Genomic DNA, 26,431 nt, shown 5'->3' on the forward strand with positions numbered 1-26,431 from the left:
CTCCTCTCACAATGGCCTCCCTCAGACTCGCCAGCCGAGGCGCCCAGAGCCTGTGTCGAATGCGGCCCGCTGCCCTCGCCGCTCGCCCCTTCTCGACGACCTCCCTGCGAAAGTACGCCGCTGCCGAGCCCGTCGGCACCAGACTCGTCCCCGTCGATGAGGACTTTGCCAATCCCAGCGATCCCTACGGCCTGTCCCGCCAGCTGCCCGGTGCCACCAGAAAGTCGCGCGAGAACTCGGTCGAGGACCGCAAGGTCCGACACTACACTGTCAACTTTGGTCCTCAGCATCCCGCCGCCCACGGTGTGTTGCGTCTGATTCTTGAGCTCAATGGCGAGGAGATTGTCCGCGCCGACCCCCACGTCGGTCTGCTGCACCGAGGTACCGAGAAGTTGATCGAGTACAAGACATATCTCCAGGCCCTGCCTTACTTTGACCGACTCGACTACGTCTCCATGATGACCAACGAGCAGTGCTTCGCCCTCGCCGTCGAGAAGCTGCTCAACGTCGAGATTCCCGAGCGTGCCAAGTTCATCCGAACCCTCTTTGGCGAGCTCACTCGTGTCCTTAACCACCTGATGTCCGTCCTCTCTCACGCTATGGATGTTGGTGCTTTGACGCCTTTCCTGTGGGGTTTCGAGGAGCGTGAGAAGCTCATGGTAGGTCAATGGCGGGCAATTGGTTGAGAATGACAGAAATTGACGACTATCAAGGAATTTTACGAGCGTGTCTCGGGTGCCCGTCTCCACGCCGCCTACGTCCGACCCGGTGGTGTTCACCAGGATATCCCCGTTGGTCTTCTCGACGACATTTACCAGTGGGCCACCCAGTTCGGCGACCGTATCGACGAGACCGAGGAGATGTTGACCGACAACCGTATCTGGATTGAGCGATTGAGGGGTGTCGGTGTCGTTCCCGCCTCCGAGGCGCTGAACCTCTCCTTCACCGGTGTCATGCTCCGAGGTTCCGGCGTGCCGTGGGATATCCGAAAGAGCCAGCCCTACGACGCCTACGACCAGGTCGAGTTCGACGTCCCCGTCGGAACCAACGGAGACTGCTACGACCGATACCTCTGCCGAATGGAGGAGTTCCGACAGTCCCTCCGCATCATCCACCAGTGCCTGAACAAGATGCCCGCCGGCCCCATCCGCGTCGAGGACTACAAGGTCTCTCCTCCTCCCCGATCCGCCATGAAGGAGAACATGGAGGCCCTTATCCACCACTTCCTTCTCTACACCAAGGGTTACGCCGTTCCTCCCGGTGAGACCTACTCCGCCATCGAGGCCCCCAAGGGCGAGATGGGTGTCTACGTCGTCAGTGACGGTAGCGAGCGGCCATACCGATGCCACATCCGAGCCCCCGGTTTCGCTCACCTGGGTGGTTTCGATCACGTCTCCAAGGGTCACTTGCTGGCTGATGCTGTGGCGGTTATTGGTACTATGGATCTGGTGTTTGGTAAGTTACTCTGGTTTTTTGCGGTAGAATATGCACATGCTAACAACCATCATAGGTGAGGTCGATCGGTAAAGTCGAGTGGAAAAGAAAGAAGATTAGAATGGGTTCCTTTTGTTTGTAATCATAGCTGATAGGGAGACCACGGTAAATACTCCCGCAAATGTCGTGCGCTCGAGCGAGAAGCTATGTAGGTAGAGGTGATGTTGTGCTGTGAGGTATCAATGAAACATGTCAGTTCCAACATTTTTGGCTTTTGACCTGCCCTAGAGTGATTATGTACAAGTCTAATGTTACAGATCAAAGAGTACATGCGTTAAGGGGAGTATAGAGGGGTTCTACAGCAGCTTGATGCCGGTGCCTGAAGCCTGCTGCATGAAGAAATTCTTCAGGGGTCCAAAGGCATTGACAGCCCTGAGACCAACTGAGCGCAACGGAACCAGAGGACCGCTCTCCACAGAGTAGAGCCTGTGGAGCTTGTCACAAACGCCGAGGATGACGTGGTTGGCAGCATAGCGCTCACTGTTGTACGACTCAAGAGACAGCTGCGTACCCAAGTCCTGACCGTGAGACACGGCGTACTCGATGGTCTTGGCCAGGCTCTGAACATCACCCTGACCCTGGTTCAGGCCCTGGCCAGCGAGGGGGTGAATGGTGTGCGCCGCATCGCCAACGAGGGCAACGCGTTCGCCGGTATAAGTGTCGGCATGACGCAGCTTGAGGGGGAAAGATGCGACGGTGCCCTCCTGAACGCCAACGACGGCTTGAGGGATCGACTCGGCATCAATGGTTGTGTGCTCCATGCGCCATGAGAACTCCTCCGCCTGGCCATCTGCTTGGGTGTGCATGAAGCCAATGTCGACAGGGCTGAGGCGGAAAGCGGCATTGACCATGGCGATAAAGTCCTTGGGGGAGAGGCTCTTGAGAAGGGCAGCCTTCTCTGGCGTGGTAGACCAGACCAGCGAAGCATGGTTACCAGGAAGGGGCAGCATCGCAACGGGACCCGTAGGTAGGAAGCGTTGGTAGGCAATCTTGCTGAACTCGCCGCCCCATCCGTCACCCTCCAGCTCGAGGGTTGCCACAACGCCGTGTCTACCATAGTCCCAGCCGCGGCTGTTAATACCAGCAAAGGTACGCACGGGGCTGTTGGCTCCGTCTGCGCCGATAAGAAGACGTGCCGCTAGGGAATGACCACCTGAAAGCTGGACGATCGGCCACTCGCTCAGATCAACCTCTTCAGTCTCCTTGCCCAGATCAATATTCTCCACCTTGGTCTTGTCGAAAATGTCCACTCCGCCAAGCTCATGGAGCCTCTTGAGAAGTCCAGACGTAAGATTGAGGTTCTCGGCCATGTAAGCGATCGTCTTGTCAGCGGCGGAGCCCGGAGGCCAGTCGAACTCGATGCGGGCACCCGTCACTCCATCCCACACCTGCATTTCCTGATAATCCTGGATACGCTCGCGCTTCATGTGCTGCCATGCGCCTATAGTGTCGAGGTATCGGGCCGAGGAAGGGGTGAGGGAGCTGCATCGGTTGGAGAATTGGGTGGGAGGGAGCGAGAACGACGAGACCTTGGAGAGATCCTGGGCTTCGACGAGGGCGACTCGCAGGCCGGCGGTGACGGGATTGGCCCCTGTTCGAGTGTTAACAAGATTCTGAATATAAATATAGAAACGTACGAAGAGCTGTGAGGAGACTCAGGCCCGCTGGGCCGCCTCCAACACAGACGACATCGTAAATGTTGTCTTGAGCGGCAGTGGACGCCCGGCGGATCTGGGACTGGTATTGGCGGACACAGCTCCGACAGACAAAGCTGGACTGTCCCAAAACAGACCTTCTGGCTAGCATGATGTGTGAAAAGTCAATTGAGCCCTCAATGCCAGAAAAACGCCGTCGTGAAAGGCAAATCACGACTCACGATGTGGGATGAGACATCGCTTGAAGCTCCCCAGCGAATGTCGTCCCTCAATCGTTCGATAGCTCGCGGGACAAATGTGGCGCATCGTGGCTCTGTGTGGCGGTGCAACCACCGCACGGGTCAAGTGACAAGGAACGTGCAAGTTCAAGGCTCCAGTTGCCACAGACAACGGCGCTATCAACTTATCATTGCGTCAAGGGTCTTTGTATCAACAATCTGTCCAGACGAGAGGGAAAAGTCCATCACCCCACCTCGAGCAGGAATTTCTCACGCCGCCTGGGCATCTTTTGCAAGACGCTACTCGCGACTGCGCTGCGACCATTGCGGTTTCAGGTGATAACGCGGGCGCAACGTGCAGCTATCTTTGTTGTTGATCTTGCTGCGTGACCTCACCTACACAACGTGGACGGTCTATGATCTGCGGCCATCCCACACTCTTCCATCCTTTGCAACTTGTCCTACCATATCCCAAGCTCCAACAGAGCAGACATCATGGCGGACGTTGAGGATTACCTCGAGGAGGGCTTTGACGCCCACAAAGTCACCATCCCGCGACTACGATCTATACTCGTCACCCACAACATCGAGTACCCCGCAACAGCAAAGAAGGCACAGCTGGTTGAGCTAGTCGAGGAGCATGTCTTGTCTCAGGCTCCCAAGCTCCGAGCCCAGCGGGCAAGAGCCAAGCGATCTAGCATGGGTATCGTCAATGCCGGTAGCGCCGAAGACACGGGTACCTGGGACGACTATGATCTTGCCCCCCCATCAGTCTCGAAACGGCGATCCAAGTCTCCTCGAAAGGTGTCAAGAGGAATCAAGACTGAGGACGATGTCCCAGCAACCCCCGCCTCTAGGCTTAGAAGCCCGACGAAGCGGAGCACACGATCCGTGAGCCGGGCACTCTCCCATGTCGATGACCACGATGACTATGAGGCTCCTCGCTCGACCCGTCAGACTCGGCGAACCGTTACACCTAAGATCAAGGCGGAGCCCGAGGAGGAGGAGACCATCATGCCAGATCCCGATGAGAGCGTCTTCACATACGATAACCCATTCCAGAGTGGGAGCTCGCCCGCTCAGAAGACTCCAACCAACCGACGACGCACAACTGGCGGCGGAGACACTATCCGAAGCGTCAAGTCGACTTCGAGGCGACGAACAGATGGTTATTCCGATAATTATGAAGAGACGCTTGAAGCCCCGACTCCCAAATATCGCGAGCCAACTCCCAAGTATCGTGAGCCGACTCCTGATCTACTTGAGCCCGGCGAGGAGTTCACTCCTGATGAGCAACTCGAGTTAGAGGAGGCAGCAAGCAGAGGGGAGACTACGATTGAGCCGCGCAAACCTGCTGGTCAGGTCGCTCGCAAGGGTGGTCTTGGCGCGCCCCTGCTGGTCCTCTTCATGGCCCTCTTGGGCGCGTATCTTGCCTGGTATCGACAGGAGAAGATGGCCGTCGGTTACTGTGGGATCGGAGCACCAGCAAAGTCGTTGGTTCCACCAGAGATTCCTGTTCCTGACGCTCTCCTCCCATACATCGAGCCTCAGTGCGAACCTTGCCCTCAGCACGCCTACTGCTTCAAGGACTTTTCTGTTCAATGCGAGCATGACTTTATTCTCAAGCCGCACCCCCTGTCCTTTGGTGGCCTAGTTCCTCTGCCACCTACCTGCGAGCCTGATGGCGAAAAGGCTCGACGAGTCAAGGCTGTAGCCGACAAGGCCATTGAAGAGCTCAGAGAACGTCGGGCCAAGTATGAGTGCGGAGAGCTTGTTACTGAGGATGGCAAAAAGGAGGAGTCTCCTGCCATCCCCGAGCAGGAACTTAAGAAGACTGTCAGCCGAAAGCGCTCCAAGAGACTCAACGAGGATGAGTTCGATGAGCTCTGGGCTGCTGCCATTGGAGAGGTTACTGCAAGGGAAGAAATCGAGATTGTCGAGACAGCACCGTAAGTTCCATCTCTTTATCCACACGCGTCGACAACGGGCTCCGCGACAACGACGACATTGCCTCAAACCGTTTCTGACCAAAACACTAACCAGATCCACTATTGACCCTACAGACCGCCCGGTTCCCCCGATCTTCCAGAACGACGGCTATCGTCCACGTCTCTCGCTCGCCTTCCGCTCACCTGCGCGCTCAAACGATCGCTCAGACTCAGCCTGGCAAGATATCGACTCACAATTGGACTTTTAGTCACGTCAATCTTGACTGTCTTGTACATGCGAGCCCGATATCGCAAGCATGTCGCTACCTCGGCTCAAGTTCCTGCTCTGGTTGACTTGGTCCTGGGAAGATTGGCCAACCAGAAGGAGCTGGGTGAGGAAGATATCGATGACCCTTGGTTGTTTCTGCCTAACCTGAGAGATGATATCCTACGCTCCGTGCACTCGCTCTCGGAGCGTGAGCGCATCTGGCAGAGAGTGCGAGTTGTGGTTGAGCAAAACAGCAATGTTCGAACCAGTCAAAGAGAAGGTCGCAGCGGCGAAGTCGGCCGTGCTTGGGAGTGGATTGGTCCTGTCGCAGGCGATGGAGCTAGAAGACGACGAAGTGGGCGCGTGTCACTCGGCCCCGGAGTAGATGAGTCTCCAGCAGCAAAGGGGACTCCGGAGCCCAAGAAGTGGGAAGATCCGAGGCCGATCTACTAATAGCTGTTCTCACAGCAGATTCTTCTGACCTGTTTTCACAACAGACAGTCCTTTACCATATTTCTTTTTTATCTATTGGTCTTGATGCGCCGGGCGGATGGGTGGGTGGTTACCTATGCTTTGGATCTTGAATCCGTGGAGCAGATGGCCGGCGTTGAGGATTGCTGGTTTTCTCGAGTGTATAATTACCCATGTACAGACGCACAATAATTTCTTACTGAACATTCTCAAGGTCATTTCGATCTGTGATCTGCTTCTTGTTGTCAAGCGTGTGCGCGCCCCGTCAGTTTGTCTGCCAGCCGCGTACAGCAATCCAATGCTAGATGGCATTACGGAAGATTGACAATTGATGTTGGCGATTCCAATTGAGTCACTGTAAAGAGAATAGACGACATCGAGTGTTGATATTTGTTTTGATTTTTTGCTCAACTCGGAAAATAGGATAGGCGATATCGGAGATCCCGACCTTTCCCGAAGAGCAAATTATAGCTCCGACAAACCCAATTGAAACGCAATTGACCCTGTCTTGACGTATCTCACAGGCAACAGCTTTCCAGCACTGAAGGAACTAGGGTCTTGATTGATTCGGCTAATGCACAGGTGTTGTTTTATGACACAAAAGGGGTACAAAGGGAAACCGTGGAATCTAGGGATCGAGACTCTAGCGGCGGTTGGTCATCTATTGCTTGGCGGCGACGATCTCTGTAAACTGTGTCAGCATAGTCAATTGGATGTCCAGGGCATATCCACGCACTCTCAACGTCGGCAACGCTCTGCTGGAGGATCTGCTGGAGGACCTTGGGGTTCTCGAGCTCCTTCTGGACCTTGGCGATGACAGACTGAGCGAGCTCCTTCTGCTGTCGCTGCTTGACCTGGCCCTCGTATCGGACCCAGGAGTCAAGGACGCTCTTGGCCTCGGCGGCCAGGGCGGTCTTCTGCTCGAGCTCGAAAGCCTCAGCCTCGAGCTTGGCGGTTTCCTAACACACAATGCCATCAGCACATGTCGCCTCGGGGTCCGACGGCCATCTCGGAATTACCTTGGAAACCTCGAACAAGTTCTTGGTGATCTCGACGACGCTGCCCATCTGCTTGACGTCCTCAATGCGGCCCTTGACGGCCTCGGTGTGGTCGGCACGGGCGCTGTTGAGGATGTTCTTGATCTTGTTGTTCTGCGACTCGGCCCACTCCTTGTAGGCAGGGCCACCGTACTTGATCAGGCCACCCCAGACGGAGAGCAGGCAGATGGCGATGATGGTCTCCTCGTTCATGACGTAGTACTCGCTGGAGATGCCGTAGATGGAGAGACCGGCGGCGGAGCTCAGGATAGCGGTCTTGCTGAGCAGGCTGTTTCCGGGGAGGGCGTCGATGAGACTCTGGGCCTTCTTCTTGGGCTCCTCGGCGGGGACATTGCTGTTGAATCGCACGGCGGCGGCGGAGATGGCAGGGGCGGCTCGGCGGGCGAGGACGGGTCGGAGGAGGGGAGCGCCTGTTTGGGGTCAGAAAGAGTCGTCGCGAAGGCCAATTGGGGTGGGAATTGGGCCGGGATCGAGTATCGAGGGCTCTCAGAACGTACCGACGGCGCTTCGGGCCAAGCGTGACGCCATTGTGAGATGGTTACGTGATGGGGGTATCGTGGGCTTGTCGTTGATCGGGGAGCTGGAAGTGAGGTTGAGGTTTTATCGCGCTAGCTCGGCAACAATCAGATGCACGTGACCTTGAAAATCGGAGGGGATCTGGCACGGCCGGGATTTTGCCGTGGGAGGGTCTTGGCGCCGGGGTCAGCTGTGATTGGGCGAAATTTCAACAGTCAAGTAAAGATTTCTAGACGTTGAACTTTATGAACTTGAATGAACCGAAGTTTTGAGACCTGCAACAGAACCGGCGATATTTGGGTCTTTTTTTTTCTTTCTTTTCTTTTTAATCTTATTGTATAGGAGATACATCTAAGGAGACGCGACAAAAATGCCCAAGGCCGCTACAGAGGAGCGCTCCAAGCGCAAGCGGTCCTCAGCTCAAGAGAAGCCCACCAAGAGACGGAGGTCATCAAGCGCCAGCGATGAGTCCGAGGATCCCAACGCCAAGATCCTGCTCATGGAACAAGGCATCCTAGAGTCGCGGAAGAACTACAACGACATCACCGTCCTTCTCAGCACCGCCAATGACTTCAAAAAGGGCGAGCCCGAGAGCATGCTGGCAACCGTCGCGCTCTGCCGCATCTTTGTGCGGCTGCTCACCCAGGGCGCTCTCATCTCCAAGAAGAGCCTGTCCGAGAAGGACTTGGTCGTCGTCGGCTGGCTCAAGGAGCAGTTCGGGGAGTTTAAGAAGACTCTGCTCGCAATGCTTCGGGATGAGGAGCTGGCCCCGACCGCCCTGACTCTTTGCATGAGGACGCTCAAGGCTGAGGGGCAGTTTATGTATGACAAGGAGGAGTACATTTTCCCTCGGGCATTCCATCGCGACATTATGGAATCACTCCTTATGAGTGAGAATGAGGACGCAAGCAAGGTCTATATCGAGGAGTTTGCTGAGCAGTATGACGACATCCGCTACTTTACATTCAGCTCAGTCAAGTACGTGATCTTTACAACCTCTGGTCAACAGCCTTAATTAACATTTTATCTAGGTACATTGTGGAGAAACATTCAGACAATAATGCTTCACCAGAACTCTTTGATCGATGTTTTGCGCTCTTGTCTGCTCTAGATGGCGTCCCAGAGTCCGCTGATGAGCTGGAGGATTACTACGTCCCGCGGCCAAAGAAGAAGGCTCATCCTCTTCGAAATGTCACCCAGCACAAGAAGCAAGGCCAAGAGGCATGGCTTGCCATTATGACCCTCGCTGAGGAAAAGGAGCAGCGCAAGCGGATACTCGACATCATCTCGACCGTGATTGCTCCCTGGTTCACAAAACCGGAGCTGCTCGCCGACTTCCTGACCAACTCCTACGACGTCGGCGGTTCCATGTCCCTCCTGGCCCTTTCGGGTGTCTTTTACTTGATCTCGGAGCGGAATCTGGACTACCCCTCCTTCTACACAAAACTCTACTCCCTTCTGGATCGCGATATTCTTCACTCCAAGCACCGATCACGATTCTTCCGCCTATTGGACACCTTCCTCGCCTCAACCCATCTTCCGGCAGCGCTCGTCGCTAGCTTTATCAAGCGCCTCGCCCGGCTTTCGCTGAATGCGCCCCCCAGCGCCATCGTATTTGTGACCCCCTGGATCTACAACCTGCTTAAGCGTCACCCGACATGCACATTCATGATTCACCGAGAGGAGAGGGACCCCGAGGTCAAGAAGCACATGAGCGAACATGGCGCTGAGGACCCATTCCTGCCGGACGAGACGGACCCAATGGAGACGCAGGCGATTGACAGCTGTCTCTGGGAGCTTGTGCAGCTCCAGTCTCATTACCACCCGAACGTTGCCACTATTACCAAGGTCATCTCTGAGCAGTTCACCAAGGTTTCTTACAACATTGAAGATTTCCTCGACCACTCATATGCTACTGTAAGTTGTTGCTACGTGTGAGATTAATGACAAGGTTCTAACCATTGTTATAGCTCCTCGAGGCCGAGATGACCAAGAACGTCAAGAAGGCACCTGTCGTCGAGTTCCATATTCCCAAGAAGGTCTTCCTGCCACATGAGACCGGTGACGCTGAGCCCGACAGCCTGCTTGTCAAGCTGTGGGACTTTGAGGGATCGCCCCAGACCGCTGAAGTTGCGTGAAGACGATTTAAAGGACTGTAAGGATGGCAAAAGCTAGTTTGTTGCGTATACCCAAGTTAGACTCGCGTGTAATTCTTAGAGACGTGAGGAACATGGCGCAAATGGCAATGTGTTTGGGCATTCCACGAAAAGTTGGTACTCTAGAATGATATGCAATGGTTACTTTGTTAGTCTCAGTATGGACACAGGTTTCAATGTAGCTGGATAGGCGAGCTGCGGCGCTGAGACAAGCCTTGACGTCAAAATGCTGTATTTCCTTGCACAGCATGTGGTATTGGTCGTTGCTAGGGTTGCTGAGTGCTTCTTAGCAAGCCTCACACGAGGGCACAAGTTCTTAAAGCAGGGATACTCTTGCTATCTTGCAACCTCAAGTACCTAATCCTAGATAAGAGGCAGTGGCGACAAAAAGAAACGATGCTGAGTTGTCGTCCCGGTGGCAACAGAAACACCAAGAGCAAATACTCACCAATCGCGAAACAAGGCAAAAAAAGAATCATCAACAACAGCAAAAAGAAGCAAAAAACTAACCGACGTGGGCCTGATTCGAACAGACGCCTCCGAAGAGAATAGATTTCTAGTCTATCGCATTAGACCACTCTGCCACCACGCCTTTGCTTGTGATAGGTTGCATGGTGTTGCGGTATATTGCGCTGGCTTGACGGCGCGTACCGGACGTGATACCGAGCTAGTGGTGACAACCGATAGCTAGTGGGGCCGGTGATGTTGTACACCATGATCATGACAACTCGCTGGCTCCTCTTTGATGTTGCGGTAAAGATGAAAAGAGGAGTTTCGGCTAACATGTTGTTCAGCGAGAAACGTCCTCAGCTGGACACATGTCACCGGGAACCCAGCGAGTGAACGTGGTGAATCTAAGACCCAACAGTTGTCATGTGGTAACGCCTTGAAGCCCCAAGTTGGCGAGGGCCGGATATGGCCGATTGACTGGTGAGTGTGGAGCAGACATGCGCATCCAGGCTGCAAGGCATGACCGACATTGCTGGCCTTGAGTCGCATACCAGAAGAAAGGAAAGAAGAGACAAGGAGCTAGGTTCAACACCAGAAATGTTGTCGATCTACAGCCATGATGATATTCACTTCTGACATTGACCTCCTTTTTACCTTTCTCTGCAACCCCAACTCTCATCGCCCCCCGCTGCGGGGATTGACCCGACGGTAACTTTGGTGGCCGGTTAGTGGGAACCCAGCTAAAAGTGCCCTGGGCCAATTATTGCTCCAGGCGAGCGCCCCCCTGTAGCTGGCCGATGCAGGCGCCAAACTGTAGGCAGGTAGCCCCAGGTAGCTGACATCATCACTGATCCATGGATTTGCGGCTTGGTGGCACGGCGCAGTCATTCCTACGACTTTCCCACAACCTTGGACGCTTCCTTTTCTTCTCCTTTTCACATAATTCCATAGTGTCCCTGTCTTCAGGAGCACGATATGGCTTCGAACAATCGCTTTAGCAACTTGGCCAACCCAAGCAATACTCAATCGCCTGGCACTCCCACCCAACGACCGGCTGCCTCTGGCTCCGCCTCCGCCTCCAACTCTACCCCCGATCGACCCAAGCCCAAGAAGAGGAAGGGACACCGAGGTGGCAGGAAGAAGCGCGCTCGCAGAAAGAGTTTTGCGGCGTTTGACGAGGATGATGGACGCGACGAGGCTGAGGAGGCTGCCGGGGAGGGTTTCTTCAACCTCCCCACGGCCAATTTGAGCGACGCGAGCATTGATAGCGAGGCATTGTTAGATCATCGGTGAGCTTGGCTTCCATGAACAATTGCTTCCATAACACCCAACTAACATGTAACTTAGTGGTCACCACCCTATGCGTCCCAGACGATCATCGACGGTCCCAGCCCCGGTCTCGCCCTTTACAGGTCCAAGTAGCAACCGTCTCCGCTCGATCCCAGCCGTTTCCGCCGAAGAGGAGCATCCAGAACATTCACAGTGGGATGAATCCGCGCCTTTGCTAGGCGAATCGAGGCTACGACGTTCACAGACTGGTCTATCTGGCTACGGCGCAAGTGATGCGGTATCAAGTCACAGCCGAAGTCGACGACCCTCCAACAAGTCCTCCATGACACGGCTAGGAACTTCATCTGGCGCAAAGGACCGTTACGATGTCAACCATCCGCCATCCATGCCGGGCTCTCCCACGTTTGGCACCGCCGATCGCATAGAACTCAGTCTAGGGGATGTCATGATACGGGATGAACTCGGCAGCGTCCGTGACGACTCCCCACATCGCTTGATAGGCGAGATTGACGGCCTTTCTGATGTTGGGAGTGTTCTAAGGGATAATCGACCTGAGCTTGGTCGAAGAATGGTGACTGAGGCTGAGCAGGATGTTTGCTTCCCAGGTCCTGGTATGTCCGAAATAGGAGATGACGAGCCTCAGTCACGAGGTCAGGAGCAACGCCAGTATCGAACACGCCGTCGTCGCGGTCAATGGCCCGACTTGTCCATCCTGGAAGAATGGAGTCACATGGAGAAGGAGGATCGAACTGAGGAACGTCGCGTCAAGAAGATCACGGAGCCGCAGCTCATTAATGGACGGCTCCGCCCGTTGCGCAAAGGCTGGTTCCAGTCAGATGAGGAAACGCCTTATCGGTTCACCTATTTCAACGAGGAGTTCCAGAGCACGATTCACAGTCAGACAATATCCGAGCTTGTCCAGCCTGGTGGCGGCTTTCGAGAGCTCTTCATTCCAGATCCTAGAATTCTCTCCGACGATGAGTCTGATGAGGAAGATTTGGACCCTGTCACTATTCCCACCAAGGCTCGCAATCAGGGCTCGGGGACAGATAGCGAGTCCAAGGCTAATACGCGCCAACCCTCATTGTCAGCTACCCGCGATACTCTCGAGACCCGGCCTGAAGGAACGACATCACCCTCGAAAGATCCTTTGGCACATGTGACCTCGAGAAGCGAGTCAGGGCGCGCAACTCCGTCGGGCCGCAAGTCAGCAGAAGAAAGCTTGTTGCACATCTCACAGGACACTACGGCGGGTTCAAAAGACAAGATCATAAGATATGGCGAGCGACCAGTCTGGTGGCTTGATGTTCTCTGTCCCACAGAACCTGAGATGAAGGTCATATCCAAAGCCTTTGGCATCCATCCACTTACTGCAGAAGACATTATGCTACAGGAGGCTCGCGAGAAGGTTGAGCTCTTCCGGCATTATTACTTTGTCAACTATCGAACCTTTGATCAAGACAACAACAGCGAAAACTTCCTGGAGCCTGTCGATATGTATGTGGTTGTCTTCCGAGAAGGCGTCCTGAGCTTCCACTTCTCCAAGACGCCGCATCCTGCCAACGTTCGTCGACGAATTCGTCAGTTGCGCGACTACTTGATACTATCTTCGGACTGGATCTCGTATGCCATTATCGATGACATCACGGATGTCTTTCAGCCCTTGATACAGAATATCGAGGATGAGGTCGACGAGATTGACGATGCCATCCTCAAGCTACATTCATCCGCCGATAAGCGGTTGAAGGAAGATAACTCGAAGCCAGACGACGCTGTCACAACGTCTGATCCTAATAGTGACATGCTTCGACGTGTAGGTGACTGCAGAAAGAGGGTCATGAGTCTATACCGCTTGCTGGGCAACAAGGCGGATGTTATCAAAGGATTCGCCAAGCGCTGCAATGAGCGGTGGGAGGTTGCGCCTCGGTCCGAGATTGGCCTCTATCTTGGTGATATCCAAGATCACATCATCACCATGACTGCCAACCTTGGTCATTACGAAAAGTGAGTTGTCTATGTGTATAAGACCAAGGGACAAAGTTGTACTAACACGCATAGAATACTTGCTCGATCTCATGGCAACTATCTCGCCCAGATAAACATCCGCATGAACGAGCGCCAGGAACAAACAGCCGACGTGCTCGGAAAACTCACCGTCCTGGGCACAATCGTGCTTCCCATGAACATCATCACCGGTCTGTGGGGCATGAACGTTTGGGTGCCCGGTCAAGAGTATGAAGGCGACCTCACCTGGTTCGTCTGGATCACGGCTGGTCTCCTTTTCTTTGGATTTGCGTGCTACATGATAGCCAAGAGGGTATACAACATTGTATAAGGGGCGCTCCTACATCTAGGAGAGCCAAAGCGAAGGATACACACAAGAGTGCTACTTTCAAGAGTTGGGCACACATGATATAGCGGTTGGCACACAGTACACAGTCTTGCCGCCGTCCCTCTTTTTTTCCTTTCAATTTTGCCTATTGGCATTTTCAACCTGTAGGCCTGGAGTTTATCACGGTACAGTACTTGTTCGTCTGGAAATGGCTGGTTGGTTTAGGGGGCTTTGGGGGCGCATCCAGACAGTACATCTGGCGCTAGGCAGTTCGGGTTCCCAATGCTTTCCGGTGAGCGGTTTACATGGGAGGGCATACATAAAATTGACATGTCTTTTGGGGCGCGAGCCGTAGCGAAAACCAAGTATCTTAGCTATTGTGACCACCTTCTTAATTGTAGTGTTGAAGATACGCAAAGGAAACCCATCTCCAATGTGCCCTAGAAGTACTTCGCACCAAATCTAAAAATCGGAAACGAATTGCATCAACGAGCCTCAACATAGATCAACTGGTTCATGCACGGCTGAATAGATTGATTACGTGGAATAGAAGCTGTCATTCTTGCCCACTACCTTTAGTCCTCACTACCCTACATCACCCCGGAAGCACAACTGGGTTCGCATCGGAACCTAGACAATTCGTAGATATTTAAAATGACACCGGGAATAGAATACTGTTTCATTTTCTCTTTGGTAAACCTCAGTCGCGGGTATCTGTTCAATCCCTGTCCGATAACTATTGCAATCGCGTTGCCTCTCTTACACCATCATGACGATAGCCCTCACAACGGCAACTGGCTTTAAAGACACCGCCATGTTACCCTCTCCTCCCTGGCATGACGGAGTTGTGACCACCAGAAAGGACGTCCGGACAACTGCAATGTCGCATCATCTGGCTACCAACCCTCACCCTACGACCAGCAACTGGTTAGGAACCATGCTTACGCCTGGACTATGTAAATCAATGGCCCACATCTGCGCCTGAACGCCTAATACATCCAAATACCCTCCAAGTGCATGATGCGAGACGCCTCTGGCGAGTCTCTTGACTCAACACGATTGGCGAATCACTGCGCACGAATGTATCTATACATGGAATCACCTCCGCTGGCCAGCAAATGTAGCCCGGAGAGCCAAAATCTGTTGCCTCTCAGCCTCAGGAAGCATGTCGATCTGAGATTGAGGAAGCTCCATGACAGCTCGCATCAGAGCATCAGGATCTTGGGCAGCCGGCGCGGGCGCAGCGGCAGGAGCGCCGTAGGGCTGAGCAGGCGCCTGATATGGCATACTGGCGACTGGAGGAGTGTTACTCGCTCCGGGGTAGCCAGGCATTGGGGCGGGAGGATAGGCAGCAGCCGGTGGGGGTGCTCCGGGCTCGACGACCGACTGAATAGCTTCGGGGGAGACGAGACCCATGAGAAGAAGAGCCTGAAACACTGCGTATGCCAACTGTGGTGCTTGCTGGAGAAGCTCGGCAGCTCGCTGAGGTTCGTTGGTCGCGAGTGTCTTCATCTGGGAAAGAATGTCGAGCAGCTGGGGAGGCGGGAGGGTTTCAAGAGTGCGCGAGATAGCATCGGTGCAGGTGACGCCGTGTGGAAGCTCCTTTCCGGCGGGCAGAGGAGGGAGAGTGCTTGGCTGAGAGCTGTAACTGGGGCCGGCGCCATTAGAGCCGTGTGGGTTATAGCCTGAGCCGCCCTGGTGTCCAAGGTTAGAGTATGAATCTGAATAGAACTCGCGCGCGTAGTACCTGGTCCTTGTCTTCATCGGTGCTCTTCTGCTCGTTAGAGAAGTCAACGCGAAGCTTCCTGCCCATGATCTCGTAGTCGTTCAGATTGCGCACAGCTGAGGAGGCCGAGTCTATCAAGGTCGGTTAGAAGTGAATGTATGTCGGCGATCGAGGAATCGTACCGGTATCCGGGTAGTCTGCAAAGCCAAAGCCCTTTGGTCGTCCAGTCTCGGAATCGTAGACGAGGCGAAAGCGTTCGACCTTGCCGGCGCTGCTGAAGATTTCGGTGATTTGCTCCTCGGTGAGTCCTGCGAGCCTAGTCAGATAGGGTAAGCCACGAACATAGCTGGCGGCGCCTACCATATGGGATGTTGCCCACAAACACAACGCGAGAGGGTGGCCTCGTCGACATGTTGAATAGGCGGCCGGGGAGGCAACAAAGAAGATTATCTCGTATACGAAAAGAGAGATGGCGTGTTTGTCGAGAATGCGTAAGTGCGGCGCAGAGTATGGAAACGAACGAGGAAACTATCTAAACCGGAATAGTTGGTTTAGATGGCGGTTGCAGAGAGAAATGGTGATGGTGTAGGAAAGTTGGAAGAGAGTGATGGGTGGAATTTCTCAGCCTTGCGATCTGATTTAGTGGACCTACAGCGGCAGGCTGAACCAGAGCTTCCCTCCCTTCCCGTCTGCAGTACCTGACGCATGCGAAGCTCCAATAGAAACCGGAGATTTTCCGGCCCAGTGCCTTGAAGCTCGGGATCAAACCCTTTTAGGCTTAGCTCAATTGAAGATACCACGGAGGGGGGACCCTGTTCTGAGGCGGGCAGGCCCCAAGCTAGGCGCGGAAGGACCAAGAGATAGGTACCGTACTAGGTAGTCAGCCGCAGTTGGAAAAAGGTGGCCTTTAAGAAATGTAAGAATAGGAACAGCCAAACTCTATTCTCGCATTGCTTCGATTCTTCCTCTTTTTGCTGCTCGAGTGTGAGGTACCGGTCCGCAGCCACTCTCGACGAATGCTGTCTCTCATTCACTGCATTTGACCCTTTTCTTGCCCATCTTCTTGTGGTTGCTCCTGAAGCCTGCTCTCCTTTTCAGCTGCTCTTTAGCGACCTGCGCTGCTGTCGCATTCATACCTACCAACTTATACCCGTCTCGAACCTCGTCGCATCCAACAAGCGACACGCTTCTCCCAAAATGCCTCCCAAGTCGAGGTTCACAAGGCTCGATGCCTTCACCAAGACAGTCGACGAGGCGCGAATTCGAACCACAAGTGGTGGTATTGTCACTATCGTGTCTCTGATCGTCGTCATATTCCTGGCCTGGGGTGAATGGTCAGAGTATCGCCGGGTCGAGATACACCCCGAGTTGATTGTGGATAGAGGACGAGGTATGGGATAACATCTAGGTCCCCGGGGATAGAACCGCGATTGCTTCCCCGTTGCGACTTTAGAACCGCGAGTTGCTGACGTGGATGTGATTTACAGGAGAGCGAATGGAGATTCACCTCAACATCACATTCCCCAAGATGCCCTGTGAGCTCCTGACCCTCGATGTCATGGATGTCTCTGGCGAGCAGCAGCACGGCGTCATGCACGGTGTCAACAAAGTCCGTCTTCAACCCCAGTCCAAGGGCGGCGCCGACATCGACTCCAAGTCCCTCTCCCTGCACGATGATGCTGCCGCCCACCTCGATCCCTCCTACTGTGGTGGCTGCTACGGTGCTCAGCCCCCTGCGAATGCCCGAAAGGCCGGCTGCTGTCAGACTTGTGACGAAGTTCGTGAAGCCTACGCCCAGGCGTCGTGGGCATTTGGCCGTGGAGAGGGCGTCGAGCAGTGTGAGCGCGAGCACTATGCTGAGAAGCTGGATGCTCAGCGTGAGGAAGGTTGCCGCATTGAGGGTGGCCTGCGCGTGAACAAGGTCATTGGCAACTTCCACTTTGCTCCTGGCCGAAGCTTCAGCAGCGGCAACATGCACGTTCACGATCTGAAGAACTACTGGGATGCTCCCAAGGGCAAGGCGCACGACTTCACCCATATCATCCACTCCCTTCGCTTTGGCCCTCAGCTCCCCGACGAAGTCGCTCGCAAGGTCGGCAGCAAGGGAACGCCCTGGACCAACCACCACCAGAACCCTCTTGACGGTACCCGCCAGGATATCAAGGATCCCAACTTCAACTTCATGTACTTCGTAAAGATTGTCCCTACATCATACCTCCCTCTGGGCTGGGACAGCAAGGGTCTCAAGATCGCCGGCCTGCTCCAGGACGACACGAGCCTCGGAGCCTACGGTTACTCCGAGGATGGCAGTGTCGAGACTCACCAGTACTCTGTCACTAGCCACAAGAGGAGTTTGGCTGGCGGCAACGACGCCGCTGAAGGCCACGCTGAGCGCCAGCATACCAGCGGTGGTATCCCTGGCGTCTTCTTCTCCTATGTAAGTGCCCGATGGCATTTGTCTTGACAAGTGAATCGTAACTAACGCTGGCTGTAGGATATTTCCCCCATGAAGGTTGTCAACCGTGAGGAGAAGGGCAAGACCTTTAGCGGTTTCCTTGCTGGACTCTGCGCCATTGTTGGTGGAACTTTGACCGTCGCTGCGGCGGTTGACCGCGGACTGTTCGAGGGTGCCGCTCGTCTCAAGAAGATGCGATCCAAGGACATGTAAGCAGAGAGTATATAGATGCGATGTGGGGACGAGTGAGTATGAGCAAGGTACGACCAGCTATGGTGAGGGACCTGTGTAGCTATTGTAAAAGTCCAATGCTCCCTATGCATTGGTGGGTTAGGCGTTCTGGAATAGTTGGGAATTTTTAAGGAGCATTATCAAATCATGAGAGGAGACGCCATGAACTTGATGGCACATGCATCTTGTTCAGGAACCTTGGTCATGGAACGTCAACTGGAGAGAGAGAAGGGTGAATTATAGGATGGGCTTTCACATGTCTCATGAGGGCGGCTATGTAAAACAACGTCCGATTGAAGACAGTTTCAAATACGGCAGCGGGTGGGAATTGAGATCTGCAAATCACCGACATCGTACCTGGGAGATTCTGTCATCCTCGCTGGGCCAATTGCGCGTACTTGTCCGTATAACCCCTGAAGCAGGGGATCGATCGTTGAAGACGCTGTGGAGAAATGAAGCACATCCTTGAGGTTGGCGAACCTTGGCTTGTGCCTGGCCTTGTGCGAGCACGGAGATTAGTGACGAGATTGTGAGATTGTTGTGCACAAAGTCCTCGTGCCCAGGGACCAATCGAGGACTGAGTCGAGCGGTGCTGTCAGCAGGGGACCATGTCCCTGGATCATGGGCAGTCGAGAAACACCGGCGGGATAAGGACCGGGGTCGGAAGCTGGACAGTGTGACGGGAGGTGTTTCATTGGTAGGTGCCGCTGGAGAAGGCATAACAAAGTAAAGAGGCTCAAAATGAGACTTGAATGCGTCTTGACCAGTTGATTCTCTTATAGAGACAATGGCTGTAAGATAGATGGATGGACTGTGTAAGAGGACTCAGGAGAAGTGCTGGCAGAGTGTCTGATTGGCCCATCTTGGGTGATCGTTCATTTGCGATTGACAGGTGAGGGACAGAACAATGGCTGCTAGCGATCTCTGCGCTCCCTTGCAGAGTACTGTACTACACACTGTCGGGTGGAGGAAGAACTTCAGATGATGTACAGTACCCTTGGTGGAACGGGTAGATGCAAGATTCGGCCATGACAGTGGTGAAACCGTAGCCACATGTACGGAGTACCTAGCAACCGGTTTGAGGTGTGATCCAATTGTCCCGTCCGCTGTCGGCAACAAAGGGCCGCCTGCGTCATCCCCTGTGCCCTTGCGTCAGGCTCTGTAATACGTGGGCCGTCGTGGCATCCAAGGCCACACTCCATCTGGCACCAGTGACACGGCGTGGCTTGACCTTTGAGGTAAACAGAATTATGATTTGCGCCATTCGCTGCGGCTGAAGTAGCAGTTGCAGCGCTCCACGTCAAGGCTCCGATAAAGACGGAAAAGAAAGACGTTTACGCGTGCAATTTGCCTTTGTGGCCCGGGTCGCCGTCTTGGTGGACTAGCGCTGGTCATCAGTTGCTATAAAAAACTCGTGAGCGAGAGAGAACTGGGGTCGGGCGTGAACTAGTCGTAATCAAGAGGCAGAGGCGGAGGCGGAGGCGCATACAGTACGGATATGCTGAGAGGCCTGTTGACGAGACCTATGTTTGTGGCTGTTTTCAACTCGGCTGGCATGCAGAACTGGGTCTTGGATGGACCGCCAGAGACAACAAATGGGCCTGGCCAGGCGAGACTGTTGCTACATACGTGCGTGCGTACGTAGCACACAAGGCTAAACGAGATCGGAAGAGTCCAGACAGCCAAGCAATCATTGTCTAAACCTCTCCTCTGTACCAGGGGCCGAGAACAGACAGGCAGACAGGAAAGGGTAGGGGAATCCTGGAGAGCTGAAAGGGGGCGATGAAGAGAGGCGAGGTTCAGATACCCGACTCGAGGTGAACCATTGACAGCGGGAGCCAGCGCTAAAAGATGTTGACTGGCAGATGTAGACCGCTCTCGAGGCTGAGTCTGACCTGCAACGGTTTATCAATGGCCAGGTAGTGCACCCATCACCAGGCATAGGCCTTCTGATGGTCAGATAATAGACTCCTCATAACAAAGATAACAATGGAAGGCCTAGAGCATGTACCCCAGACTGGGAAGTGGCTGCAATAAGACAAGTACTTTACACTGGAGCCATGGAGTCTGTGGAGCCTCAAGCCGGCCGACCCTGGTCTGGTCTCATTGTTTTGCCGTCGTCTTGGGTTGGGGTCTGACAAGTTCCCCTTTGCTTTTGGACGAGAACAAGGGAGCAAGACAGTTATTGTTGGAGATGGGGGAAGAAGCAGGGGATCAAGTGGTAGAATAAAGAAAATAATGACGGCCGTAGGGTGGTAGAATGTGCAAGACGCATGCAAGGCACCGAAATGAGGCGTCGAGGCCGTTTTTTTGCTTGTGCGACCGCGGCTGCTGGTCCTTGGAAAACAGCGAAATTGGATGCAACTGCGAGCAAGAGGTTGCCTTCCCGAGTTGGTAGCCTTGACGGGCGAGCAATAAAATCTCCCTGGGTACGGCTGACTTGAATCCATATTACACTCGAGATCCCCTTTACTGTAGACGGACATGCCTCCGTCTTCAGTTGGACTCGGTCCCCGCCCGTCAATATCAACTCGAACCCTGGTGATGGTCCTGGGGCCTGGGAGCGGGTGGGACTATTCGAGTCCCAAGAGAACGCCTCCTTTCGGTCATGGGGGGTGGTCTAGAGGGACCAGCTTATTAGACTTGCCACGAGGGTCGGCGTTGTGCAGAGCGGGGAGAGAAACATGCAGCGTAATAGTGCAGGTCAAGGGCCTCGTATTTTGGACATGGATTGTCGGTGCATCGCTGCGCCGCCACGCCCTCTGAGAGAATTGGATCTTGTGCAGCCTTTTGGCCAAGAGTATGTACAGAACACCTCATCAGCACAGACCCGGTGGAGAGAGGGCATCCACATCAACAACATTGAAGAGAACTTGAGGCGAAGTTGGCGAGATCAAAAGGTCAGTCAGCACTTGGATCCATGACATGACGTCCATGGAGGCAAAGCCCCTTTGATAGTCACTCTCCGGCTGGGCTGGCTGGATGCAGAATACAGCGTAATGCAAGACCGGCCTAATCAAAATGCCTTGTCCTCTTGGAGTGTTGCACAGCACAACGCCAGAGACCTCCCTCTCCCCATCCGGTATCCCTCCACCCTGGGTCCATCCAAAAGGGACCCGACGGGATCCATCCATGATCCATCACCTCCCTCTCCACTCTTTCCACATCGCATCCATCAATCTTCTGCACTGTAACCAAGGTCTAATAAAGCCACCCAGGGCAAGGTAAATTAGTTCCCTGTTCGCGCTTGGGGGCTATTGCTTGGGGGGAAGGACGAGAGAGACACTACCTTAGCTAGGGCCGCAAGTCTATGCTCTCTACAGATACCTTAGACCTTAATCCTACTTCCCGTCTACAAACACCATTCATCCTCCCTCCTCTACTCCGACTCCCCTGTTCTCGCCGCTTCCTCTTTTACTCCGAGTCGTCATTCGCATACTTGGCCGCTCGTTCTCTCGGTGTTTTCCCCCTCCCCCTCGTTCTAATATTCGTTCGCGCTTCGTCTCATCTTGGCCCCATCAACGAAGGAAGGGCGTCGCCCCGTCACCCCACGAAGACCCGAGACCCGTCAACAACACCGCCGCCGCCGCATAGCATACATACATAGCATAGCACGGCTCCGCGTTGCGCCGTTCACATCTCCGACAATCTCGAACCCCGTCTTCCGTCTGCGTCGCCGATTTCCTCTTGGTCATAGTGGCCGTCGCTCGTTTCAACTCCGTTCCATCGAGCTTCTCGTGGCACTAATCGCATAGCGCGGCCCGCGCAAAGATCCCTCTTCCGCCGCCGATCACTGCTTGGCTGTCTTTCGCCGTCACCCTCGTCTCGCCGTTCCTGACGTCTGTTCGCCATCATCCATTCTTTGTCGACCCCCAATGTCTGCCGCAGCTTTGTAACGCCTTGTTAATACCGGTGCCCCCTGCTCATTGACAATCGCTCGGCCTGTTCTCCCGACCATCTCGGATCCTGGTCCTTCCTCGCTGCAACCGAGCGTCAAAGCAACGAAATAATACAACCAACTCTCCTGCTACACTCTCTGGCTGCTTTGGTTTTTGGGGAACTCTCGAGAGGGACAACCTCAGTTACGCTTCCGCATAGCGCATTCGATTTTCCATAATAGTAATATCTGCATGGGCACCAGACTCTACCGCTAGAGTTGTACTTCAGAGCGACCAACCATGTCGACACGACCGTCCATTTTGGACTTGCGATCCGACTCGCAGCATTCGAATATTTCCACCGTCTCCAAACCTCTCCGTTCACCTCGCCTTCATGTCGCCGGCGAAATCCCCCCCGAGTTGTCCCCATTGGACGCCTTTGCCATGCAGAGCCGGTTGCTCGCAAGGCAATTACAAGAGAGCGCCAAAGAGGGCAATAGGATGAGCCGACTCCCTCCCCTCACTGTTGAGAGCCCTTTGATTGTTCAGGGGCGGTCTGAATACTTTCGGTCCATGTCCCAAGATTCGGGGTCTGAGGCTGGTGATCGCCCTGGTTCTAGTTTTGGCCCGAGGACGGACGTAGAGCTGGAGGACGCGTTTAGCGATGATGCCGACCGACCAGTCTCGATGCATCCACGAATGAGCCGCATACCCCCTACTCCAGATGAGGATATACCAGCAGTGCCTGCTCGTGATCCAGCTCGGTCTCGTCCTCTGCTAAACCAGATTGACGAGACAGACCCCTTTTTTGGTGCTAGGAGGGAACGCTCACCTTCACCGTTGCGCAGTGAAACTCAATCGCAGTCTGATAAGCGAACCGAATCATCTCCTTCTCGAAAGGAAGACGCTGCCTCACTATCTTCTCACCGACGACCTAGCGGGTCAATCAGTGGTTCTATCCATGGATCTGTCAGTGGCTCTCCTCACAAGCCGAAGCAGCCTTCGTTCGATGAGCTTGGACTCGCGCCCCCTCAAACCATGTTCACGAGGAGATCATCCAGCACCGTTTCCACCCCCCTACTACCTACTGATGAAGAGTCAACCGGTAATATGGCTAGCTCATTCCATTCGTTACCTCCACGAAAGCTCTCTTCTGGGAGCGCCGCCTTTAACGGCGCAGTGACGTCCCCGGGCATTGGCTCTTTTCAAAGATCGCCTTCAGTGAGCTCGGAAACGTCTGCTCTCCCCCGACCGTCCTTCAACTTCTCAAGACCTCTCAGCAGGTCTGGCACGCCTGGTATGGAGTCACCTCTGAGACAAGCCTCTTCCGATAGCCAACCCTCATTCATCTTGGCTGATGACACGGCCCATACACCAGTGAGCATGCATAGCGAAGCCTTTCTAGAGCAACAGACCGACGACAAAGGCGCACCGTCGTACATTTACTCCAAGTTTTCACTACCCAGAGGCAAGACTATTCAGCGAGCCGAGCCCGCTGAACATCCAACACAAGCCTCTTACCGATGGGAGCAACCCATGCTTCCTCCTAGCAATGTGCAGCGAATCCATGCTGACGCTCCTCCTTCGCCTCCCACCCGCCCATCTAGCTCTTCAGCCAAGATTGTCCCAGAGGATTCCTTGACACCTAGCAGCCCGATGCCGAGACCATCGACAGATCTGAGAAAGGTCTACTCAGAAACAGCGGTGCCCCCAATGCCGCAGGCACCTTCTAGTCCCGAGAGACCTTCAATCGACGACCCACGATCTTCAGAAGATGCACCCAGGGGCCGAGGCAGGACCCCTGTTTCCACCACAACCAGCGACACCGCTAGCACGATCCGACCACCGCCTACGGCTCGGTCTGCGGCTCCCACCGCTTCAGAAATGTCGGCAGAGGAGCATCTCGCAAAGGGCATAGAATGCCATGAGAACGGATCCCTGAAGGAGTCGACATATCACCTTCGATACGCGGCCCGACTGAACGATCCTACCGCCATGCTCCTGTATGCGCTTGCCTGTCGTCACGGATGGGGCATGCGGGCGAACCAGAAGGAAGGCGTTGAATGGCTCAGGAAGGCGGCCGAATATGCCAGTGTCGAGATTGCGGATGACGAGGATCAAGTCAAGGAGGGCAAGCATGTCGATGTTGTTGAGAGGAGAACTCGAAAGGCGCAATTCGCTCTCAGCATTTACGAACTTGGTGTTAGTCATATGAACGGATGGGGCATCGAGCAGGATAAGTCTCTGGCGCTGAGGTGCTTTGAGATCGCTGGCAGTAAGTCTATATGCCTCAACTGTCGATGGGTTGTCACTAACTGAGAACTAGACTGGGGCGATGTCGATGCACTGGCTGAGGCTGGCTTCTGCTATGCACAGGGCATAGGTTGTAAGAAGAACCTCAAGAAGAGTGCCAAGTTCTATCGTATGGCTGAAGCCAAGGGTATGAGCATGGTTGGAAACAGCTGGTATGTATCTGCTGAGACAGGCGTCTCATTGTGACCCGTTACTAACTGCCATGCTACAGGATTCACAAAGCCAAGTATGATGATGACGAAGACTCAAGCGCACCCAAGAAGGACAAGAAGAAGGCTCGGAGTAAATCTCGAACCCGAACCATGTTTGGACGGAAGTGAGCTCACGAGCCGCTTTATTTGACACGCCTACCACGATAATGATGAGATCTTCGACATACCCATTTCATCGGAGTTTGAGTTGCGCATCGCATTTGGGATTCATGGGTTTTCTGGGAGGAGTATTCTTGTGCTCTATGCACCGACTTAGGCGCAACACTTGACTGATTATACGACATACCACAAGCGCGACGTTGCTCAGGGAGAGCAATGATGTGGTTTGGACAAAGGGAGTTAACTTCGCTTCTGTACCGGGCTTGGATTTTGGGATGGGGGGTTTTTAGCGATGATTTAATCCCCAGCACGGGCTACGGCTTTCGTGGCCTGGCAGAGGCGATTGTATGGCACCGATTTGCGCATAGCAGATCGGTTGGCTGTTATTATTCTATTCTATTCTTGTAACCTTCTTTGCACATAGAGATAGTGGACATATCCACGGGGTGCAGCCGGAAGCATGTATGAAGCTTGGATGCTTCTTTCGAGAATCATAATGCTAGCCAAACAAACAAGCTGAAGCTGTTCACCTCTAGACGAACATCAATGGTCACCTCTTGGAGATCGAATGAAGACAGGTTCAGTGCTCCAGTTTATAGTGTACCCGGATTGTGTTGTTACATGCCACGCTCTAACCATCTAACTGCCCAAGCATAATCCAGGCGCTTAGGTGTCGACATCCATCTTTGAGTCGTCAAGAGGCACCTCTTCCACGCTAACGTACCGTCCAATCTCGTTCTTGGTAATGATCTTCTCGTTCAGCACGGCTGTCGTGCCCTTGGGGAAGGCGTAACTCTGCAGCTTGGGCTCCTTTTCGTTGGGCTTGATGTAGTTTCTCTTCAATGTCGTCTTCTCCTTGGTAATGATGGCCACATCCACGTTGGAACCAGAGCCCAGATCGTTCCAGATACCCGCCAGGATGGCGTCGCTGGCCAGCTTCACCGCCTCCTCCTGGCTGAGGTCGGGCTTCCACTGGGTCTCGAAGACGCTCATGGCGGCCAAGCTACCACTGCCCATGGTGACGTAGGGGAGCTTGTCGGTGCTACCGTGGGCGTGAACGGTGAAGAGGTGGGTGCCGGTGGGATCGACACCGGCGACGACGAGGTAGGCGCCGATGTATCCCTGGTAGCGGAAGAGGTGCTGCTTCAGGAGGGTCATGCAGGTGACGACGCGGGGCTTGCGGCCGGTGGAGAGGGAGTGCAGCTCGAGCTGGGAGGAGATGAGGGCGGTGGTGAACTCGGTGTCGGCGGCTGTGCCGGCGCCAGCGCACCAAATCTGAGGTGAGATGTAGTGAAGCTTCTCACAGTTCTTGTCGGCGACGATGGGGCCGGATGTGGCTCGAGTATCGGCTGCGATCTATCGATGGAGGCCATGTCAGTGGGTGATGCTTGAGATGGGGAGCTCTTATCGTCATGACGATAGTCCCGTCCAGAGAATTAAAGCATGCGCCATAAGAGGGACGCAGAAGTACTCACCACCACACCGCCATCAAATATGCATCCAACAATGGTTGTTCCAGTACTGGTGGCCTTTGGCAGAGGGACTCCTCGGGCGTGGAGGGCCGCATTGCGGTTGTAGTTGGAGAAGTCGAAGCCGGGCATCGTGGGTGACGTTGGTTTCCCCGATTCAATATCTCAATTTATGCGTAATTCCAGGCGTTATAAACGGGCACGGTATCGCA

General features: G+C 54.2%; 10 protein-coding genes across 10 annotated transcripts; 6 read left to right on the forward strand and 4 right to left on the reverse strand.

Annotated features, from left to right (window-relative positions):
* Positions 1-11: 11 nt before the first annotated feature.
* Positions 12-1,527, forward strand: NCS57_00111800 (NADH-ubiquinone oxidoreductase 49 kDa subunit, mitochondrial; the record flags this gene model as incomplete). The annotated part of the gene is made up of 3 exons (XM_053051190.1): positions 12-659; positions 714-1,455; positions 1,511-1,527. 3 exons carry the CDS (start codon positions 12-14, stop codon positions 1,525-1,527), a joined length of 1,407 nt encoding a protein of 468 aa, XP_052919705.1.
* Positions 1,528-1,790: 263 nt separating this feature from the next.
* NCS57_00111900 (Ubiquinone biosynthesis monooxygenase COQ6, mitochondrial) lies at positions 1,791-3,300 on the reverse strand (the record flags this gene model as incomplete). Its single annotated transcript, XM_053051191.1, has 2 exons — positions 1,791-3,085; positions 3,132-3,300. 2 exons carry the CDS (start codon positions 3,298-3,300, stop codon positions 1,791-1,793), a joined length of 1,464 nt encoding a protein of 487 aa, XP_052919706.1.
* Positions 3,301-3,862: 562 nt separating this feature from the next.
* NCS57_00112000 (uncharacterized protein) lies at positions 3,863-6,016 on the forward strand (the record flags this gene model as incomplete). The annotated part of the gene is made up of 2 exons (XM_053051192.1): positions 3,863-5,316; positions 5,431-6,016. The coding sequence occupies 2 exons, from the start codon at positions 3,863-3,865 to the stop codon at positions 6,014-6,016; spliced, it is 2,040 nt and encodes a 679-aa protein (XP_052919707.1).
* A 679-nt stretch (positions 6,017-6,695) lies between these two features.
* On the reverse strand, positions 6,696-7,620 carry NCS57_00112100 (ATP synthase subunit 4; the record flags this gene model as incomplete). The annotated part of the gene is made up of 4 exons (XM_053051193.1): positions 6,696-6,718; positions 6,771-6,993; positions 7,054-7,502; positions 7,590-7,620. 4 exons carry the CDS (start codon positions 7,618-7,620, stop codon positions 6,696-6,698), a joined length of 726 nt encoding a protein of 241 aa, XP_052919708.1.
* Positions 7,621-7,978: 358 nt separating this feature from the next.
* Positions 7,979-9,746, forward strand: NCS57_00112200 (CBF domain-containing protein; the record flags this gene model as incomplete). Its single annotated transcript, XM_053051194.1, has 3 exons — positions 7,979-8,586; positions 8,640-9,525; positions 9,579-9,746. The coding sequence occupies 3 exons, from the start codon at positions 7,979-7,981 to the stop codon at positions 9,744-9,746; spliced, it is 1,662 nt and encodes a 553-aa protein (XP_052919709.1).
* A 1,422-nt stretch (positions 9,747-11,168) lies between these two features.
* On the forward strand, positions 11,169-13,839 carry NCS57_00112300 (uncharacterized protein; the record flags this gene model as incomplete). Its single annotated transcript, XM_053051195.1, has 3 exons — positions 11,169-11,503; positions 11,562-13,508; positions 13,563-13,839. The coding sequence occupies exons 1-3, from the start codon at positions 11,190-11,192 to the stop codon at positions 13,837-13,839; spliced, it is 2,538 nt and encodes an 845-aa protein (XP_052919710.1). The 5' UTR covers positions 11,169-11,189.
* Positions 13,840-14,934: 1,095 nt separating this feature from the next.
* NCS57_00112400 (uncharacterized protein) lies at positions 14,935-15,974 on the reverse strand (the record flags this gene model as incomplete). Its single annotated transcript, XM_053051196.1, has 4 exons — positions 14,935-15,531; positions 15,584-15,693; positions 15,745-15,870; positions 15,923-15,974. 4 exons carry the CDS (start codon positions 15,972-15,974, stop codon positions 14,935-14,937), a joined length of 885 nt encoding a protein of 294 aa, XP_052919711.1.
* Positions 15,975-16,759: 785 nt separating this feature from the next.
* NCS57_00112500 (uncharacterized protein) lies at positions 16,760-18,230 on the forward strand (the record flags this gene model as incomplete). The annotated part of the gene is made up of 3 exons (XM_053051197.1): positions 16,760-16,952; positions 17,050-17,999; positions 18,057-18,230. 3 exons carry the CDS (start codon positions 16,760-16,762, stop codon positions 18,228-18,230), a joined length of 1,317 nt encoding a protein of 438 aa, XP_052919712.1.
* Positions 18,231-22,426: 4,196 nt separating this feature from the next.
* On the forward strand, positions 22,427-24,759 carry NCS57_00112600 (uncharacterized protein; the record flags this gene model as incomplete). The annotated part of the gene is made up of 3 exons (XM_053051198.1): positions 22,427-24,401; positions 24,453-24,591; positions 24,651-24,759. The coding sequence occupies 3 exons, from the start codon at positions 22,427-22,429 to the stop codon at positions 24,757-24,759; spliced, it is 2,223 nt and encodes a 740-aa protein (XP_052919713.1).
* A 657-nt stretch (positions 24,760-25,416) lies between these two features.
* On the reverse strand, positions 25,417-26,351 carry NCS57_00112700 (Proteasome endopeptidase complex; the record flags this gene model as incomplete). Its single annotated transcript, XM_053051199.1, has 2 exons — positions 25,417-26,106; positions 26,226-26,351. 2 exons carry the CDS (start codon positions 26,349-26,351, stop codon positions 25,417-25,419), a joined length of 816 nt encoding a protein of 271 aa, XP_052919714.1.
* Between the last annotated feature and the right edge of the window lie 80 nt (positions 26,352-26,431).

This window comes from Fusarium keratoplasticum, chromosome 1, assembly GCF_025433545.1.
Source record: "Fusarium keratoplasticum isolate Fu6.1 chromosome 1, whole genome shotgun sequence".
Lineage (NCBI taxonomy): Eukaryota > Fungi > Ascomycota > Sordariomycetes > Hypocreales > Nectriaceae > Fusarium > Fusarium keratoplasticum.